This window comes from Idiotropiscis lumnitzeri, chromosome 17 (genome assembly GCF_059441095.1).
Source record: "Idiotropiscis lumnitzeri isolate Australia: NSW breed Sydney's pygmy pipehorse chromosome 17, RoL_Ilum_1.0, whole genome shotgun sequence".
NCBI classification, from domain to species: domain Eukaryota; kingdom Metazoa; phylum Chordata; class Actinopteri; order Syngnathiformes; family Syngnathidae; genus Idiotropiscis; species Idiotropiscis lumnitzeri.
In genome coordinates, this window is record NC_142407.1 from 7,137,177 (window position 1) to 7,159,291 (window position 22,115).

Sequence of the window (22,115 nt, forward strand, 5' to 3'; positions counted from 1 at the left end):
TTTTTATGCTTGATGCCATTCAGTGAATAATCTAATAAAATCCAACACAAGGTCTTAATAAATAATTCTGCATTTAAAAACACAAAGTTGATTAACAGCCAGAAACACATTAAGGTGACACTTATTACTTACCCGCCTTGAAGAACACCCTGAAAGCAAAAACAATATTAACCTTCATACTTAGCATAATATGCTGAACATTATCTTTGTGAAGGCTGAATTTTTCACTTGTATTGAAATTTGATCGTGGAAGTGTACCTAATAAAGTGAGGGAAAAATCCCGCATCAGTTGTGTCGTGCGTAGTGCAATCAATTACCTGTAAGTGTCATTACCAAAGCAAGAATTACACCGAGCGTGAATGTTCTGCTGTCACACTGATTCATCCCTGTGCGAATGTTATGATCCTAATGGAATTCAATAAAACAGTGATGCCATAACGTCGTTTGGCAATAAAGCAAAAAAAAAAAAACCCACTGCATTCGCTTTCATTTTTATTGTCTCTGAAATCAAGGTGTACAAAAGGCATGCAAAAATAGCTTTGTTTACATATATATACTGTATAAAATACATATTTACAATGCGAGTACATGCGCGTGGCACGCTTCTGTTTATGTCCAAGCAACATATGTACAGCGCTTAACAAACGTGTTAAACCAGCAACCTAATACACGACAGTATTTGAGAAAAAAAAAAAAACACAATCCATGATGCTAAAATGTCATCTATTAATTTGCAATTAATTAATTTAAATGTTTTTAAAAAAGAATCATTTCATGATTTCCAACAATTTAGCTGCTTTGCTGAACCAGAAAAAAAAACTTTTTAGTGGTTGAAGGTTATGCCTGATTAATTTCCGACTTCTCAATAAATTCACTTCAGGTCATTTCAGATTCCATTCAAACATTTCCTGTTGGTGCTTATGAGGATCACATCCGAATGGAGACTTTCAATCGACCCGACTTTCCTATCAGTCGGCCATTTGCAGGCCAACCATTCACACCAAAGGACAATTTGCAGTCTACAATAAACCCAACATGCAAGTTTTTCAAATGTGGGAGGAAGCTGCATTACCACACTGAAGGGTCTGAGTTGAGAATCAAACGAGGAATCTCTTGACTGTGAGGTGGACAAGCTAACCACTTGCACATCGTGGCGCTCATGAATACCGTTTAATATTCGTTATTTTTGTTCAAAACAGTTGAAAGTCCGTTTTTGGTCACATACGACAGGTGGTCTAACGAATGTGTTAAGCACCGCGCATGCAGAAATGTCCGAAACAATGCAACACAGACCTTCAACATGTAATAGGACAGGAAAATACACAGCAGCAAGCTCATATTTCTCAATTTTGGCCGACCCAAAATGAATTCCAACGCAACGATTGCAACACCCATTTTCATTTTGGAACGCAACACCAGTGCACATTTGATATTTTTGATGGAAGAATATAATTACTGTATGCATAAGATGCTGCTGGGTATAAATCGTGAACAACATGCAAAACATTCTCGCATGTATTACAACACTCATTAAGGACGCACAGAAAAGTAAACATGCAGGTTAATTATTTACACGTTATATCTTGGAGCTGCAGAATACCGCAAAGGTTAGATAATTACAAGTTGACCTTTCTTCAGGCCTCCTCTAGTATATACTGACACAAGATTCACATTAAAAATTTTATAGAAAGAAAGCTCTTCCGTCGTTTATGACAAATTTATTCATGAGCTGCTTTTACTTTGTACAATTAAAAACCTTTAAATATTAGCACACACCTTGGCGTAAAGCATCTATTGTCTTTTTAAAGGGGATGCACGCGATGATTATTCATCTTGCACACGTATCGGCGGATGTAGCAGGGTCTTTCATGTAAAAGTCACATATTTACAGTAAATCGAGTCATGTAAAGTGCAAGCAGTGGGTTCCCTTTGAAGGTTGATGATCAAAGCACGGTACACAAGAGCCTGAGTGTTTGGACAAAAAAAAAAAGCTAGTTGCACAAAAACACATACATGTAAGGATAAAAAAAAAAAAAGAAACCTATTCACATTGAATGTTTTGCATACAAAAACAATAAATAAATTAAAAGCCCTTCATTGAGAGTTCCCCTTATCAGTTCTTCAAGATACAGCGACAACAACAAAAAAAACTATACAAACCGACAAAGCACTTAAATGACACATTTATGCTAATCGCACATTAAGATATAAATATTAAATAGCTCCTTTGTCAACACTTTGAAAACAAAAGTAACATTCTCCCTTGATGCTGTCAGCAGCATTCATGATTGCGTGAAAAGCACAGACTTAATAAACAGAATGCAAAACACCATCCAAATGTCCATTCGGGCGATGCTCCCCTCGTCATCTTTTACTGGAGGACCCTGAGGGCGAGACCAATTGAGGGCATGCAAAAGTGCAGCACTCCCCCATTTCTAATCAGCCACACGAGGGAGAGCGCCGTAATGGAAGCAGAGTGCTGTTCTTGCCAGACTGGGCCTAATCATGACATTTAAATGCACCTCGTCAGTGCGGCTCAAGGAATCCCTTAGGCAAGCGGCAGCCAATAAAAACATAGGCAATAATTTCAGTTGAAAATCCCAAGTCAGGAAAAATAAAAAAATCATCATAAACTGATATGGAAAAAAAAAAAACATCTCTCCCTGAATGTCAAGCCGGACATTGACAATTTAACGTGTTTAAAATGTGAATTGAGTGATTTTGTCTTTGAACTTCCCCAAAATTGATTTGAAATAAAACATGAAAATAAAGAATTTAATTTAGGGGAAATGACATTTTTAGGGTCTTAAAAGTTTGAGCGGGGGATGCAATTATTATGCCACAAAAACAGAAAACAATCAAATAAACAAACAACAGTTGGCTACATTCTTTCAAATTAAGCATGGGTGAGCTCAAAAAAAAAAAAAAAAAAAAAAAAAAAAAGGCCCAGAAGCAGTTAGGAGACAATTGAATTATTATTGTCTCAATCTACAATCAAGGGACACCTTCCTGAATGCAAATACAAAACAAAGTGACATCCGTGTGCAGGAAAGTGTCTGATTCTTTACACAAATGAAACCAAGGGCAAAGTGTATCAGAAGGATTGGAAGAAGAAAAATATGGAGAAAAAAATTCATCATCCAAAGCATACCACAACATTGTTATTGGCAGGTTATTGCTGCAAATGCAACTAACTCATGATGTGACAGCCAACAAAAATTCAATAAAAAGTACGATTAGGAGATGTGCAGTGAAAATCCAGAAATGGAAAACAACCTAAAACATGTTTAGAATTGCCTTGAAGTGCCTTAAGAGGTGGCAAAGCACCACATGAAGCTCCTCAACTGACTTCAAACATAGTTCCTTCGCACAAGGATGCCACAAAATGGCACCAAAGCATAAAAGATACTGAACTTTAGACATTTTGAAGGCAAATTCAAGTCATGCTTTTGACTTAATAAAGACGGAAAGACTCATTAACAAGAATCAAGTGAAGACCGAGTTAAGTATCTGAAGGGAGGACAATCGGAATTTGGTGACTGTGCCTGTGGGCTCCTGACCTCAAGCAATCATCGATTGCAAATGATTTTCATTCAAGCATTAAAATGCAAATTGAGGTACTCTGCATAAATGGTCAATAATTCCGAAATCTCAATTTATTTATTTTTTTCCCCCCCCAAGTCTCCACTTCAATCACAACTCCAGTGTTCATTTCAAATCAGCGTGATGGAGGAGGCGTATGACGTCAAAATCATTAAAAACTCTTGTCATTGTGTGAAGGCTAAATCTGGAGTAGGTTACAGGAATCTTGACATTAAACGACTTGTTGGTTTGCTCAAGACGGAAAACTTGTGACAAAAGTAGGTTGTCATAACTTTCGGAAGAATTTTCACAGGCTTCAGGACAGTGAAGGCAACACAGAAATGAGTAAACAATATGCTATCAGCGATGTGGGAATAACACACAAGAGCTACGGACATCTATTTACAATAAAAAAAAAAATGCAAATAAAAAAAAAACAAAAAACGATCATTGGTCAGAAATTAAAAGTCACGGTAAGACAATACACTCCACAAGCTGTCCGACTACGAAACAAAGTCAAGATTCAGTCTTTGACTTTTCCTCATAACAGACTAACAAAAAGAGAAAATGGGTAAAACTGGAGTTACAAAAAAAGAGCGAGGGGTAGAGTGACTGAGGTCAACAGGAAGTGGAAAACAAATCAAGTGAGTATAAAAAGTAACATTGAACTTTCACGCTTGTTTGCTGTGTCGAACAAGAAGTGGCAAGCGCACGGTAGTAAATCAAAGGAAGGGAGGAAAACAGAAGCTTAAGAAAGGAAAAACGTCTAAGACTCAAGAGGAGGGTTCATCTTCGTGCAGGTCCTCCAGCTCTCCTTCCCTGGGTCCATCACCTGTGCTGCTCTTTCTGCAAGAACCATTCAAGAGAACAAAGAAATACAAATGACTGGCATTATTCCGGCATCGGCAGCGCACTCCAAATGTAACCGGTGAAAGACGTCCATTACGGATGAGCATCAAATACACAAAAGACTACGTCTGGCGCCATTAAATGACAGCAGCAGCAGCAGCGGCGGCGGCAGGAAGATGACAAAGAAAGTCAGAGGTGGGAAAGGAGCAGCTGAATCGCCTCAAGAACGAGGCAAGCGGAGGTCGGTGCAGCGGATGTTGGACAGACTACCGGGTACGTTCACCAGCCACAAAAATTAGGCACACCTGCACACTCTTACGAGCTCAATGCAAAAACAGTGTCAATATGGTTGCAAATTGCGACTTGGCTTAAGTAATCTGTACATGTCCTGGGAATTGTACAATCATCTAAATGCGAATTGCAATTCAAAAACTGAAACCCGTACGTACATTCAGTCAACACTTTTAAAATACGAGTTCCGACTTAATTTCTATTTTTGCAATAATAATTAAAGTTTATGTAATATTGCGTTCTGAGCTAAAAGAATCAACAAATGAATAGAATCATGAAATATTTCTCTCAGTGTGGTGTGAATCTGTAAAATACATTTGTTTCACTTTTTTATTGAACTACTGGAATAAGGTTTTCAGAAATACTCAAAACTTTTCAGACATACGGTAAACTAAAATCAATTGATAATATTCATACAAGTCCGGGTTGACACCAATCTTTAACATAAAGAATTAGGGCTGGGTTAAAAAAAATAAATAAATAAATAAATAAATAAATAAAAAAATTTAAAAAAATAAAATAAAAAAATAAATATATCTATATCTATCTATCTATCTATCTATATATATATATATATATATATATATATATATATATATATATAAATATATATATATAGAAAGAGAGAGAGAGAGAGAGATTTTAATTGCTTTTCCTTTTCATAGCCTGATATTAATTCATAAAACCATGTATCTGTAATTTAAAAAAAATATTTTTCTCCATATATTTACAGATGAAGGCAGATGTAATTATTGTTTTGATCAGGCCATATTAAATAAAACGTACATGAATAATGTAACTGCATTGGCTTAATTTCTTAATGTAAATATTAATATTTTTTACCAATGCACCTAGTTACAGCAAGCAGTATGTCTTCCATATAAAAGTAAAATTGGTACTGCGTGAAATCCTTGATTGAATCGAAAATCAATCAAAGTGGATCATTAATCAAAAATTGAATCAAATCAGGACCTTGTGTATCGAATCGAATCAATTTTGGAAATTTGAATTGATACCCAGCCCTAGAATGAATAAAATCTTTAATTGCTTAATTTATGTTTTATGTTCTTTAAGGTGTTTCAAAAATACCAACAGATATTTTTGTGCTATTGCTGTCATGGGACTTAGTGACAAAAACATTAGAAATCCCCGCGAGTAGGATGCCGACAGGTTTTGCACAACGGTAAAGTACAGCCGCAATAATAAACGCATTTTTGAATTCATGCCACTCTGACATCATCACTCAGCACTGAGCAAATGAGCTCAGCCAAGGGAAAATTTGCGCAAGGTGAGAGCTTTTTTGATCGCGGTTTGTTGGCTGGTTCGTTAGTGTTATGTTATTATTGAAATGACATTCTGTTTAGTTTTCTTTTTTGCAAAATCAAAACAGATTCAAAATGGCAACATTCATAAGTTGTAATAGGGCATTTTTCATGAATGAAAAAGTAGCCTCCCTGCCAACATAAAGAAAAAATGCAATTATTTTTTCATTTTTATTTTTTGAAATTTTGGACACAGTTTGGGATTTGCCGACAGTTTGGGTCTTTCTAAAGGCAGAATACACAACACAACTCTTCTTCTGGACCCCATTCATATTTATTTGCAGGTGCACCTAATGATGTGTCTGGTGAGAGTAAATGGCACGCGTTACCTGAGGGATGGGTGCAGTTTTAAAGACGGCCGGAAAGGCCATGAGTCCCTGCAGCAAAGTGGGAGAAAAGACGGAGAGCCATTTGTGAAAGAAAAACCTCATGAGCTGGAAAAAAAAAAAAATGGCGGCTGGTGGAGCCAGCCTCTTGACACTCTCCGTTACTGAGGCTGCTACTATTGTGTTCAAAATATTATGGTTTGGTATTTAACTGCATTTAAAAGAAAACAATAACTATCATAGTAATGAATCATCACTCAATTTGGAGAGGCTTTGATTGCCTGAGTGCGAAAAATCACATTTGCTGAAGGGGCATATGTCGTTGCTCACCTCCATTTAATTAATTAATTAATCTTACTTTGCAGGATTCAGGATTCACGAGGAGTTTCCACTGGAATCGCAACGACATTATGCCGTTCATAATGACGCATTGAGAGGGCAAAAATGGTGACTGAGCCACTTGTGTTAGAAATATATATTTTTTTTATACGTCAGCGTGCTTTTATTGGCTACAAGGCCCATCGGAGAAAGTGCTTCGTCTTTAAAAGCACTTGAGAATTTGAAAAGCATCACGTTCATCTGCAAGTGCTCAACATGATAGCACAATGTTGCACATTCATGTACAAAAGCCTGGGATTGTGAAGCAACATCACAGGAAATACCCGTTTATAAAATCAAATCTAATTATTCTAATTACGAATTTAAAGACAATGGAAATTCAACCACAACGGTAAAACACATTATGAGCGCATAACCATATTAATACCCTATTACTATCACAATGGCAGACAATAATCTACACCACATCGATCGTATACATATATAATATTTAGTTTGTGGGAGTCATAAAAATACATATATACAGGAGTGCACATGATCATTTAAGTGTGGTTCTTTTCTCTCAACCCTCCGACCTCATGGATGAATTTAGACTTCCGGCACATCTGGGCAAAGTTGGGCCCGCAGGCCACATTTGGCTCATGCATAATCTCTGCAGCTTTTATGAAGTCGAGATAAACTCTCAAGTATGCATGACTTTTATTGGAATGTAGACGTGTGTTAAAAGGGCAAGAAAAGCAATGCCTTATGGATATCATCATCGTGTTCAGGGAATTCTTGGATCATTCTAAAAATTATTAAAAACAAAAAAAAATAAATAAATTGTGCCAATTTGCTACAATGAGAGGAATTTGCCATGGTTAGAAATTGCGAGAATAAAAAAAAGACACTGTAGACCTGTTTTTGTAAATGTTGATTAAACAACTATTTATCATATAACCTGACTAAACTAATCATTTTAATGTAACTGAACTTTTTTTTCCCCCAGTTTTTATTTCCGAATTACAAAAAAATAAAAAATTCTCGGCACGCGGTGCGAAAATCTGGGTAACGCGCACACCACGCCGATGTAATTTTAGAGCCGTGCGGACGGGGATGCGTCAAACATAATGGCACATAACATTGTTGTTTATTTTAGACACTCCGCTTCAGCCATTTTCTGCTGTTTCAAAAGCATTCCGGGATGTGATGCAACATTACCCAATGGGTCTGCGTCATGGCTTTCTACACCCAATCCTTCTTTGTCACTGACGTCTGACACGGACACACAAAGAAACCCTTCCAAAAGCTGTAAAGCTCCACTGCATACAAATATAGGATGAATTATGGCGCTATGGTGACAAGACAAAGCAGCAGCTAGAGCTGCAGCAGTGATGCTCGCTCGTCTAAAAGAATAGGAAGAGCAGACAGGAGGGAAGTAGCAACAAGAGCCCGGACCACGAGAAACCGTAAATATTAGACAAACATCGGACCTTTGTGCTTTTTTTTTTTTTTTTAATCACCAAAATAGCTAAATGTACTGGAGAAACCTGGACAAGTCTAATGTGTGGACTTACATGAGCAGGCTGCTCGGTGCCGACATAGACCTCTCCTCCCTCCGACTCGGACACTCAAACGGATTACTGAATGAGCGTTTCCTCAACATGGCTTTTACCAAGATCTGAAATTCACAATAAGAAAGGTATTAAACGTGTAGAACACCTTTTTTGCATCGTAGTACGAGACAAAAACAAGGGCAAGTTGCGGATGCAGTTAGTTACATCCAATTTCTTCGCATCAAATTGAATGACGGGGAAGTTAAACGGAAAACAATTCCTTGCAAGACTATATTCATGTTTTTCTGAATCTGAACAATGATTGGTCGTTAGGTGATACCCGAGCAACTGCAATGTCACTTTCAGTCGACAGCAAGTCTCAAAATGGCCGCCCCCTGAGATGTGCAAAAATGGGTGGATTTTACTGCTTAACTCACAAACGCTTTATTAATCAGAGTAAGTTTAGTCATACAAGCCCGGACACGTTCACTGAGCACTGAAATACACCGAATCACAAATAAGGTTCTAATGATCTAAAGCACCGGTGTCAAACTCAAGGCCCCGGGGGCCAGATCTGGCCCGCGACCTCATTTTATGTGGCCCCGCAAAGGGCAAATCATGTGCGTCAACTTCCTGTTTCTAGCATATTTTCTTCACTTTTAACAACAGTGAAAAATGAGACATTGCCATTTATTTGTGACCAATTCCCCCCTTTTAAAACAAATTGAAGAATTGTTGAACAAACAATTACTTACTGGCCCGTCCACAAAAAATTATTTTGACACCCCTGATCTAAAAGATTCTTTATTATTATTCCACCCTCCGCAACACAATAAATTGTATTCAATTATAACAGACCTATTTGTAAGTTAAATAACCCACAATAAGCCGTGTGATGAAATGAGAGTACATTTCCTGTTACTTACCACAGCAGAGAGTCTTGGAACAAACTTGACTGAGTTCTTGATGTCCTCCTCGGTCACCTCCACAACAGAGCAGTGCTCCTCCTCCAGAGGCAGAGGGTCAGTGCCACCATGAGTCACCCATTGGTCCACCTAAACACACATGCACAGCTCACTGTGATAAGAGCAACCAGTGCTGTGAAATTTCAGCAAAAAAAAAAAAAAAAAAAAAAAAAAAAAAAAAAAGGGAACTGCTATCCAATTCGGTAATTACCAAACAGTGCAACATGCGCACATAGCGTGATGTTGCTTGGTTGGCAGTACTATGCGGAAATTACACAACCAAATCGAATGAAATAGCGAGGCACATCAATTAAGCAAGAAATTTAGGTCAGACTCAAGTCAGGGAGGGAACAAAAATTAAAATATCGGAATTTATTACGGGGCTTGTCCTTCAACGCGAATAAGTCAAGTTAAGAGTGGGTCTTGGTCTTCTTCTAAATTGTTAGAAAAAAATATTTTTTTCCATTAACCATCTCTATTCCTATAACTTTCGCCTCATGGGTTCCGAATTGAGCAATTTCCAAAAATACCGCATGCACCTAGTCAATCTGAAAAGGTCTGGACGCGCCTGTCTATACACAAACTACAGATGTACTTTTAAAATGTAGCCCTGGTCTGGGTTCTTGTCGAATGACGGAGAGAATTTGTTCGTACGCGAGTGTATACAACAAGCGCCATAACAGTTGTCACAAAGATGAATGAAGAATATTACCGTTTAGGTTTCCACATTCCTTCAGTGTACAGCTTATTGGTAATGGAGCGATTCAAAGGAATACTCTGTACTAGATTTTATTAATTATAAATCATTCTTCCATTAGTTTATTATTTTACAAATTAATCAAATCAGCAAACATAGTTAAAACTGGAAAATCACATTATTGTAGTGTCGTGTTTGGTTAATCTTAAAGATGAGGTTATATCGACAGTATGAAATGAATGGGGATTGTTTCAGTTAACTTATATTGTAAATGATCAAATGGATCGTTTCGTCCTAGGTGATTCATTTTGTCTTGTGCAGCTCACGCATTATTGCACTCAGTAATAATATTACAATTTTTATTTATTTTTTAACGCATTACCCTGCCTAACTACCCTTATTGATAAAACTTAACATAAAGGCAAAGTCAACCCCCAAAGCAATTCTTTGCAATACTATATTCTATGTGCCTCCACTAGTCCAAACACGGCATTCTGATTAATATTCCATTTGTGGAATATGAGGTAATCAGCTCCACCTGTTTTTAGCCATCTCAGGCGGCAACCATTTTTCACAGTTGCTCGGCGCTCATGTAACAACCAAAGATGGCTCACCTGTTTTCTGAAGCTGAGCCATGATTGGTTGTTAGCTGAATCACTGTGATGTCATTTTCAGGTGACAGCAAGTGGCAAAATGGCCGCCCCTTGAGATGGACAAAAATGGGAGGATTTTACTACTTAACGCAATATTAATCAGAATGCCGTGTTACGACTAGTGAAGGCACATCGAACATATTCTTGGGTTGACTTCCTCTTGAAATCTGCACGGCAATTGAGTGGTTTGGAAACATCAAGAAATAGAATTGCATGTCGTTAACAACTGCAAATTAAAACAAGAACGTGCACCAACAGTGTGCAAAAGGACAAGCAGGATCTCATTGACACTTAATTTGATTGTGACAGGGCGACACTAACAGGAAAGGGATTGCCTTCCTCCAGATATTGGATATCACAGCCTCTCACCTCGCACACCGGTGCTTGTTAGTGCCCCGTCCTCCACTGGGACTTACATTTTCCATCATGTCCTGGAGCATGTTGAGCAAATCTGGACAGTTCAAGTGTGTGGCATGCCACCCAGGCAACCAGAGACTAATCCCCAGTGTAATATATTTCACCCATTATGTTCTCGCTCCCGTCTTACCTTGATCTCGGAGATGGTGATTCTCGTGTCTGGGTTCTTGTCCAACATTCGCAAGATCAGAGTCCGCAACTCTTCGTTGACTTTTGGTCTGAAAGGACACGCAAGATGGAGGGGAGACTTGTTTACGAGTCACGATGTTTCATGTTGATGAACGGCGTACAGTTAAATTGTTTTTTTTCCTCTTCTAGTGCGCAAGCCAACCACAAGATTCAAGGTAGGGGATTGTTCTGTTTTTATTACTTTGTTTCCGTTTATATTTATATTCATGGCTTAAAGCGCTATTCATGCAATCTCTCTTCTGTGCTAACGAAAGGGAGTTAAGCGAGGTTGATGCTGATTTCTTGGAGCAGTCTGCCCTATTCATAAGCGATTGGGACAACCTTGAGAGGAAAATGTCTTTTGGCACAGGAGGTTAATTTGGAGCGAATACATGATGTATAGAAGCCATACACACCAAGACTCACCCTTGACTCTTGCTCATCATTATATGGCTGCATGCCCTCTGGTGTTATTCTGACCGCTATGCGCCGAAGACTTTATTCCCTCCGTATTAAAGAAAAAAAAAAAAAAAAAAAAAAGAAGCGGAACAGTACATATTGAATGTCTCATTAATACTGTATCATACAAACATAGTGACTTGGGACAAATTTCAATTTAAAAATATAATTATATTATATTATTATTTATGTATTATATTTTATTTCACAAATAACTGTTTTTTCAACTGGGTGTGGAGACTTAATATCCACTGCAAGTGAGGCAGAGTTAAGTGCAGTGGTGACAATCAACAGACTGGTTAGAAATCTAAACTCTGTTATCACTCGGAAGTTCAACGCACACTTGACTAACCACAGAATTAAATGAGTGGGAATAAATGGAAGGGCACAATGACCCATGGACGGCGCAAACATTTATACTGCACAGTTGCAGACTCCAACATGAAAAGCGAAAAGGAAGCACGACAGCACTGAAAGTGTTTTAACAAAACTCATGTTGGATTGCAATCAACAGTTCATTTTCTTGAAGGAAATTAAAGCACCCCACTTTGCTAAAGGTGTAACGCATGACAGTGAATAGCACAAATCAGGCCATATAATTTTTTTTCTCCAGCCTGGGCTAATCTCTCACATGGCGTGATGCTGATTTGAATGTTTGAATGGACATTTTGGAATGAGAAGAAACTAGATTGTGTCGTGAGAAATGCAGCTGTCACCTAAAGAACAATTAATCAAATAATTGGAGTCTTTAAAAGCTGGTTGTGGGGGAGTGACTGTGAAGTCGGTGAAAGCTTCGTAGACATTTTGTTCTTCTCAAATGTTTTAGCAATGAAGTGTTGTCAACGTTCAGACATACTTGAGACCAGCAGAACGACAGGAAAGAAGAAATTTGCATGTTGCCATGCGGAACACAGCCTCATTTGTTGTAGAAAGACCAATTAATTCTGACAAATGTGATGTCTCCTTAAATCCTGTTCTCCACTTTGGGAGACGGTGTAATAACGAAGTTACAGAGAAGAAAGGAAAATAAAAAAGATGTCGTAATCCCAATGTTCTGATGTCCTTGCTTGCCTTTTTAGTGCTTGTTTTGATCACATGCAGGTGACATTTGGTGCATGCTGGCAGTGCACTGACATGTTTGTGTCTGGGATGCAGATGTAGTGAGAGGCAAATGGTGAAAATCGTGACCTTATTTGGGAACCGGAGGTGGCTGGGGCGGTCTCGTTTTAATGGGGTGGCGGTGCGGAAGTGTGATAGGGGGAACTTACATTTCTGGGAAATCCACAGGCTTGGTCCTTATCTTATTGTGTAAAGCCAATATGTACTCGTCAATAAATGGGCACTGCAAGCAGGGCACGGAAAACAATGGAAAAAAACACAAGGAAGGTAAATTTGATTATTCTGTTGCTCGAGGGAAAATTGTAACAAAGACACATTCAATTATTCGGTTGATACTCGTTAAAATGAAAGGCTGAGGGTGCTTTTGTACCCGGCCAATCAGTGAGGACTTGACTAACTTAATTCACCTCTTAATACTTCCATTACCACACGCGAATTATAGAACCTATCAACACTATCTAACAATGCAATATAACAACATGCAACTAATAAATACATTACACTCACCACAAATGCTAAATATTAATCTATTAATGCAAACGAACTACAACAGACAGGCGAACTTGGCTTGCTCTGAGCAACCAAAAAAAGGAGAGAAAAATGGAGTCAGCTTTGTCTGAGCATGACGAGAGGCTAACGGCAAAGGTTTCATACTTCGTAAACTTTTAAAATTATTCAAAGCTCATTAGCTAGTCACACCCACTTACCGTAATTTCTGGACTATAAAACTCACCTGATTAAAAACTACAATAGTTAGATTAAGCCATAAAATTGGATTTTTACACGCATCCGCTTCAGACGAATAGCCGAGGGTCTCCACGTTATTAAATGAGGTATAATCTATATTATAAACATCAGAAGATGCTTTTTACCCCAAAACAATGCCCAACGCAACTGTAGTTACGCACGGGAATCTCTCTCAGGTTCTTATTGTCACACGAGGCAAAATGATGATGAGCTCGTAAGTAATCGTGTATTTTTTGCAACTTATCGCTTTGCTCAAATTAAACGCAACTTAGAGGCTTATATTGGCTCTCAATTGCTTCTTCACACAGCCGAGCATATCCCTTCTGTGTTTTTGCTCCCCCTCTCTGCCCCCCCCTCTTATGGAAACTTACCTTTCCGAAGATGAAACAGTAGAGAGTGACTCCCATGGCCCAAACATCCAGCGCCTTAAAACAAAGTAAGATGTTAAAAAAAAAAAGAAAAAAAAACTTAAAAAAGGATTTAAGTGCACCCAACTACAAAATGATCTTTTAAATCATTTTATGTATCGCCTCTTGTAAATAGAATGATTCCTGAGACCAACAAAAAATAAAGACTGGTAAAAAGCAACTAGTGATTTAACGTCTTACTTACCTTCATTTTGTTTGATCTTAGATTTTTAACTGTATTACGTAACAATCATTATTTAACCTTGACTACATGCTTCATAGAACGTGTGAGTGTGTGTGTGTGTGTGTGGGTTAATCAATGACTATGGGAGTGGGAGTTATTGAAGAGGCACACTGAGAGGTAATTGTTTGGTTTCTTTCAAATTGCCCGTTTTAAACAGTGTTGCATTTAGATTTTTTTCAATTTATTTTACATTGTTACTCACCATAATTCAATTATGAAATTCAATTTACCCATTTTTTTTTAATTTGACGGCACACGAAGCACCAAAATATTTTGCAAGGAGGGATACTGCAACATATAAGTACGTTGTTCCACAATAGAAACTATTTTGCTGTCTTTGTGACGCAACGATTAATTTAAAACATGCTGTATAGTGTTTTTTAACATTCTATTATCGGCCATGTTTTGATACCAAGTATTGTTCTCAAATGTGTGCACAAATATAACCTTTAGAGGGTTTTAGATTTACGCAATATTACTGTATTTGATCGGATTGAAAATATCTAATGAATTCAGACGGTTTACACCCTAACCTAAATAATTCTCTCAAGCAGTGAGCATTTTAAAACGTAGTTTGCAGTCGTGTTAAAATGCGCTACATCATGCCGAGACATTTCAAGGGGGATTTTTCTTAAATTGGAACTGATGAAACTGGACTATATGAAGATTGCACTTCATTTAACAACAATGGCAGTTATTCTCAGCAAACATATCTGAGCATTGCAAGTGAAAAAGGAGAAAATAATATTTGCTTTTATAGCAGTGCAGCAGGCTATCGTCTAAACAAGTAAAAGAATTGAATTTGCATTCACGCACGGTTGATTAGCGGTTAGCACACATGCCAGAAGAAATCAGGGAGGGAAGCTCCGCTGGAACATCTCAATATGGCGTTTGCATGATCTACTGCGCTTGTGTGGCTTTTCTCCTGCTTGCCTGTTTCTTATAAACATGTTCTCTCGTGATGAGCGAGTATAGGGCCGATACCAGCGTTCTTTTAAGGTATCGGTACTTGCGACAGCGACCATTTTTTTAAAATGAAAAAATGACATTTTTCACATGACAACAATGTTTTTTTTCCCTAATTTTTTTTTTATAACTAAATTTCAGCATGGCTGACAGCAATTTTCTCTTTTGAATTCAAATATTCTCAATCACGTTCATCCTCTTAAATGGCCATGAGGATGTATTTAATTGCAGTTTATGTATGTTTGGAAGTTTAGAGTGCTTGTTTTTTTAAATACACAATAATGTCTTTCCTTTTCAGTTCAAGGTAAAATGATAAATAAAAACAAATAAAGATTTGATCATTCATTATATGTAAGTATTATTATGCAACCATCTATCCACTCCAAGGCCAACTTACTTTTCCACTGAAGCTCTTGCGTTTATCTGACAAGGTCTCTGGCGCCATGAATGCAGGAGTACCCGCTGTGCTGGACAGCAAAGCGTCTTTGCCCTCAAACTGGTTGCTCACTCCAAAATCTGCAATCTTTACATGGCCGTCATCACCCAGTAACAAATTAGAAGGCTTGATGTCCCGGTGTACAATTTTCTGGTAATGCACTGTGGAGACAAGTTAGCGGTCTAAACATCATACAGGCAAAATTTATTTAGCACTTAAAATTAATATTGGCTTTAATCATGATCCAATGCTTGGTAGTTGGTTTACAAAATGCAGATTATCTTTATATGTTTAATAATAGCCTGAACAGACAAAATATATAAACTGCTAAATGAAACCATTTGAAAGGTTTAAATATTAGAAAATAATTTTTGTCACTGAGCTACTTGACTTTAGTGATGACGTTATTCATGATGTCCTTGGTTTAGGTACAATAAAAAAAAAGTAAGGTAAAGGAAGGTTTAATATTGAGTAATATCTAACGAGCTGCCCATTTTGGAAAATCTGTCTGTCTTTAAGTCCATCCATTATCTAAGCCACTTTTCCTCCCAAGGGCGTGTTGGAGCCTATCCCAGTCGCCTTCGGGCAGTAGTACACATTGGACTGGTAGCCAGCCAATCGTAGAGCACACTACAACGAATTACCACTTGCTCTCCCAGTCACACCTTGGGACCATTTAGAGCAGAGGTATTCAATTAAAAGTCACAGAGGTCAACGACTAAAATTTCTTCCAATTAAAAGGTCCGAACCAAAGTCCAACTTCCCGAAATGTCTAGCCTATGTTCACATTTTTATATAGTTTCAATATTATATATATATTCAATAGGAAACCGGAGTACCCGGAGAAAACCCATATTGGCACGGGAGACATGCAAAGTCCACACAGGAACCCTACAGCACTGTACGACATAACTGATAACAGGATTTAACAACAGAACTAATTAGCCAGTCCAATTTAAAATCACTGTCCAAGTTACAACCCAGATTCGAGATTGACTTTAGATAAGACACCAGGGGTCCAAAGCCAACAGGGTGGGATGCCCTACTATCATAACTTTGGTTTTCTTTTCATTGAAATTCAAGAACTTCAGTGCCATTCAGAATTTGATTTCCTCCAGATGCGACAGAAGGGACCTTAAGGAACAGACATAGATCTGACTGTCATTCCCGTAGCAGTGAAAGGAAACACAACAGTTTATTCGCACGGTGAATAAGGTCACGTAATGAATACAACAGAGGCCCCGAAACGGAACCCTGAGGAATATCATATGAGTGTGGGGCAGAGTGGGACACAACGCAACCAAGACAAACACGAAAAGTTGTGCCTGCCAAGTCGGATCTAAACCACTAATGCCCACCTGGTGCTGCAAACGTGTCAACAGAATACTCGGGTCCAGCATATGGAACACTGCAGTCAGGTCCAACAGAACAATGCACACATAGCTTAAAGTAGCATGATCATACGATCGAAACCATCGCCTTACTTAAAGAAGTCCCAACAAATCACTCATCGCGAGCACCATCCATGCAACCATTTTTTTATCTCAACTGCTTCTCATAACATTCAAAATACAACAAAATAAAAAGATGTGTTTCCCCATAATAAACAACAGAGTCGATAAAACATTCTGATTGCTATGGGCATTAATCAACACTTCAATTTGAAGATGGTGTTCAAATGGAGACTTCAAGACAATCTTAAGAATTTGAAGAGCTTAAGCATAGAATATCAAGTAGAGTACTCAAAGGCAGGCTTTCAAGAGGAACCTGGTTCATCTAACTCACTGAAGAACTCTTCACAATGAGATGTTATCTTCCTTCTAGGACTCTCTGCACTTATCCGAAGGCTGCAATGGCGAGACGGTATTGATTCGTAATCATTAGGACCGAAGTCTTGTGAAACTAATCTACTGCAGCCAACCAGGGAATGTCTAAAGAAACATGGAATGTTCCATTAGTTGGAGAGTGAAATCCACTTTGGACAAATGTCCTGTTTGGCAGACAAAACAATTGGCTTAATAAGGACATTAAGATAAAAAAATAAATAAATAAAAAGATAAACAATTTGAATTATATTGCACTCACTGGCCCCCTTATGAGGCTTTCACGCGAGGGATACTTACAGTACTCAATGCCAAGGATGACATCTCGAAAGTATAATCTTGCCTGTTCCTCTGTCAAAGGATTGTCGGTGGGTACTTCCAACACCGGCCTGCAAATTAACAGTTGACACAATATTTCACAGTTTTCCATGTTAATTAGCCCTTGGAATTGATAGATGTCCAGATAGTCCTCCGAAATGAACTTTCAAAGTCACCTATGGCGCATTTACTGTATGCTCGTGGGTGTTATTGCCCAATTACAGCGGAAGGTTTTGGCTGAAGGGGATTTGCACTGGGCGTGATGTTTGGGGAGTAAACGACATTGATTGGCAGGCTGTGATTACCATGCCATCTGTCTGCCTAGAGTGCGGTTACATTGGGATAATCCCTGTACGTTTAATTATAATACTGAATTAGGATCTGAGCACAGTGTAGTATATCGGTTTCCATGAAGTTATGCTTTCATCACATATCTCAACTTGCCCCCATGGGAGGTCAAAGGTTTTCAAAGATGCCAGTGGGAGTCGTTGATTAATCTGGATTGATTCGACTTTCATAATCAGCGTTATGAAATTCACTTCCCCACTTTCAGGAGAGCTCTAAGAGTGAGGTTGTTTCACAACACTGTCACACACAAGAGCTGTTCAGTGTGCGGGGCTTTGCACAAGGTCAATATTTTGCTTTGTTTTTAGGATTCAAAATAAGCCACAGAAAATAGATATTTTGTAAAGGACACTGTTAATCCTTAAAGGGGAAAATGACAGTATACTGTCAGTAATTTCATATTTTATCCATTGTAAATGCATGTAATTGACAGTATTTTCATTTTATTGTTTTTTTTTTTTTTTTTTCAAAATGTAAATAGGAAAATTTAGTTTGTTGTTTAACCGGTAAATCATGTCACACTTCATCGGAACATGTTTTCCTTCTGTCCCTTTAAAATAATTAATTCTCTCTGGTATTATGGCATGATTTTTTTTTCACCTTGTCAGTTCAAATTTGACACCACAAAATTTAGTTTCCAATCAAATAATCTGGGTGTGTGAGCGCAACTTTTTAAATGTCAAAAAACAAGCGATTAAGGTGTTTACGTGGCAACTCATGATGAGTCAAGGCAAAAGTCGCAGTGACAACAAAAACATCAAGCGTTTTAGTGATCTCGTGCTCCGAGATTAAAAGATCAAATGGTAAATCCAATCAACTGTATGCGTGCATGTCATGTTATACCACATTCCCTCCCACTCTTATGTAATAACAACAGGTCTCATTTCATTTGATCCCATTTTTAGCATTCTGGGGGAGGCAGCCCAAGCATGTAGGAACTGACTTCTTCTGGTAATAAGCATGAACTTATTACAAATCCCTTTGAAGCCAGAAAAGGCGCAAAGACCGGCACAGTGAGCTCTGTAGCAGAAAACTCAAAAAGCTGAGGTTGAGGGCGGACGGATGGAGGGAATGAAGAAAATGAGCAAGCGGAGGAAGAGAAACCGAGGGAATGAACCTTCAAATATTAACACAGGACATGTTGCACTCACCCTTTGCACATCAGCTCGAATACTGTCAGAAAAAAAGAGAATGTTTAAGTAAATATGAATGGCAAACACACAATAAGTCATTAATTCATGCACACATTGCACTGTTTGGCGACTGCGCGGCCTCAGGGTAGCGAGCCAACAGCAAATTTATTGCATTGAATTAGAGCATTGGATTTTGTTAATGGGCCACATTAAACATGTGATGAGTTTGACGTTCCAACTGTGACCTGGCAGTGCTGAAGAGGGTTAGAGTGGGCCTTGAGGAGGTGGAAAGGGAGCCAGGGACAAACTGAATTAGTTATATGAGCGCGAGGTCCTAGAATGTTAAAAAAACAAAACGAAGGAAGAAACTAAATACAGTGTTCATACCCATGTGAAGGTTATCCTCGGAAGGATCATCCAGCACCTGTTTCATGAAAATGACAGCGTGAGACAACATGTTAGACATTTATCATTTAGAAAAAAAAATACTTTTTGGGTTAATCTGTGAATGCATGCAAATGTATATGGATTGAGCCAGACATAAAAAAAAAAAAGAAAAAAAAAAGATTCCTCATGACAGCTGCAAAGTCATTTTGAACTGGACTGTTTTACACTACTTGACCTTTTCCGTCGAAGCACATAAAAGCAGCTTACAGTTCAGCAACAGACAGCAGAGGAGCTTTCATTTAAAAATGTCATCCCCCGCAATGGCTTACTTCAATCTGAGTGAAGGTCTGTTTAATAAACAGACATGTCCTCGTGCGGTTCATGCAAGGCGACTGGGTAAAACATCCTTGTGGGAAGATAAAGGTCTGTCAAAAAAATGCCTTTTGGTGTGTGTCAGTCCATTTTAGAATGCTTGCTTCTAATCTAGTATTTTTCTTTTTTAAAGTGAGTTAGTTTGAATTCTTTTACAGGTCGGCTTTATCAGATTATATTAGATTTAGTTTTTTCAAAAACCCCAAAAATTGACAAAGACCAAAACTAAGGACATTTTCGCTATAATTATAGTCAGTTTCAGTTAGTTTTCTAAACGTAAAACGTAGTTTTCGTTTTTTAAAAGCATTTTTGTTTTTATTTTATTTCATTAAGGAAAATATATATTTTTTTTATTTTAGTTATTTCTTTCATTTTGGTTAACTAAAATAACTGTTACAGTGGGACGGCCAAAGTCAATCTTCTCAATAACATTTTAACATTCTTGACTGTCATAAAAATGAAAAAGGATGACAACTTCTAAAATAAAATGAAGTAAAACATACAAAGAATACACATTTTACACATTTTTTTGTACGGATTTCAATATAGTTCTGTCAGTGATATACTGTAAGTTGCTTTGCTTGTATTTTTCAAGATCCAAAAGATGCTGTTGTGCTAAATAGGAGCCATCCTCCCATGCAAAAATTAATTAGATGTAGGCGTTGGGAGAAGTAATTGATTTTTTTTTAAATGCATTTTGCATTTTAATACTGGCTCATTACCCAATAGTGGATCATTACACAACAATGGATCATTAAATAACATAATGCTTGCAGAAACACAAACGTGGGAAGCTAAAATGGATCAGTCACTATGGCACAACGAGTATGCGTTAACGTGCCGTGTACCGGCCACCAAAATACCAATCGTCTTTATTGTTATTTTATTTATTTTTGTACTTTTTTTTTTACACAATCCCAAAATGTAATGTTGCCAATTTGTTGTAAATGTAATCCCAATAAAAGCCTGTAAATCACTGCAGAGGCTTTTAGGGGGGTGCATTTTAGTACTGATGACATTTTTACATGCAAACCTATTATATAAGTGCTAATGTTAAGATCATCCAAGTGTCCCTTTAACTCAGTTACTAATGCCGTACCATTTCTATTTGGGGACAATAATTTGAATATACACAATTAAAGCATGACTGTTTGATTTTTGTAATGCTCAGAATCATTTTTGCCATTTTCAGCAAATTTAAGTTCACACATCTCCAGTTTGGTTTAATGAAAGATAGTTGACTGAACTGTTAATGGAAATCATGGAATTATGTGTCCTTATTAAAATAAATAAATAAATAAATAAAAACTCGTAAATCATCACAGAGAAAGAAGAAAAAAACATGTGTGAGGTGGTGACAGATTCTCACCCCCAAGTGAGGTGGTACTTTTCTTGGTTGCAGTTGACTAATGTAGTAGCTGACTAAGAAAGAGTATCTTAATTTACAGGCATGTAAAAAAAAACGGAGAATTTTTTAATAAATAAATTATAAAAAAGTGGTACGGTATGACTCAGCAAGGATGATATTCCTTCTTGTCCCAGCCATCTGTGACAAATGGACACATCACATTCATTGCTTTTACTCTCTTCTGCTCTGCGTGGGCTTCAATATTCAAAACGAGAGAAAAGAGGGACTGGAATGCAGTCGCATAGTCAGCCCATAATGAAAGTGCTTTTGACCCAAGCAGAATTCAGGGAACCAATCGGGTATAATGAGATTGGGCACATGCACTCCGTTCCAGAAGTATTGAGAAATTACATTTTTGCTATGGACTGAAAACATTTTGGTTTGATGAAAAAAAAAAATGAGACTGATTAATTAAAAGCAAGATAATGAGCCAAAAGATGCTGTCAAAGCAACAAAGGAGTTCATCATTGGCAAGAAGTGAACATTTTTAAACTGTCGAAATCAATCTCCAGACTCAAATGCGATTGTATGTGAAAGTAAAGTGGTGTGGTGCGCAATTGTGACGGAATGTGGAAACGCACGACAGAGAGGGAAACGGCAACACACGAAAGCCACAAACTAAAACTGGGGTGTACACTTACACCCCCGAATCCCGACTACACTAGTGCACCAAAATACCGTCTATTCTATATACGGTATTCATATTTTTTGGCAGCAGCATGGTGGCGACAGGTTCTGGCTATGTCAAAACCCAGAAATGTTTTTTTTTTTTTTTTTTGTAATGTGAAAGTTTGTGTATTTTGATTG

General features: G+C 37.8%; 1 protein-coding gene across 2 annotated transcripts in view; it reads right to left on the reverse strand.

Annotated features, from left to right (window-relative positions):
- Window positions 1-479: 479 nt before the first annotated feature.
- The window catches only part of camkk1a (calcium/calmodulin-dependent protein kinase kinase 1, alpha a), a 52,727-nt gene continuing 31,091 nt past the window's right edge, over window positions 480-22,115 (reverse strand). The window contains exons 7-17 of one of the 2 annotated variants that reach the window (XM_088279523.1): window positions 19,529-19,565; window positions 19,160-19,181; window positions 17,646-17,734; window positions 15,484-15,683; window positions 13,841-13,894; window positions 12,872-12,945; window positions 11,107-11,194; window positions 9,171-9,299; window positions 8,266-8,369; window positions 6,374-6,421; window positions 480-4,428 (exon numbers count right to left, since the gene is read on the reverse strand). In XM_088279523.1, the coding sequence (XP_088135649.1) occupies window positions 4,356-4,428; window positions 6,374-6,421; window positions 8,266-8,369; window positions 9,171-9,299; window positions 11,107-11,194; window positions 12,872-12,945; window positions 13,841-13,894; window positions 15,484-15,683; window positions 17,646-17,734; window positions 19,160-19,181; window positions 19,529-19,565 (918 nt within the window). In that variant the 3' untranslated portion in view covers window positions 480-4,355. The remainder of the gene's footprint in view (window positions 4,429-6,373; window positions 6,422-8,265; window positions 8,370-9,170; window positions 9,300-11,106; window positions 11,195-12,871; window positions 12,946-13,840; window positions 13,895-15,483; window positions 15,684-17,645; window positions 17,735-19,159; window positions 19,182-19,528; window positions 19,566-22,115) is intronic. The other variant, XM_088279524.1, reaches the window with a different exon arrangement.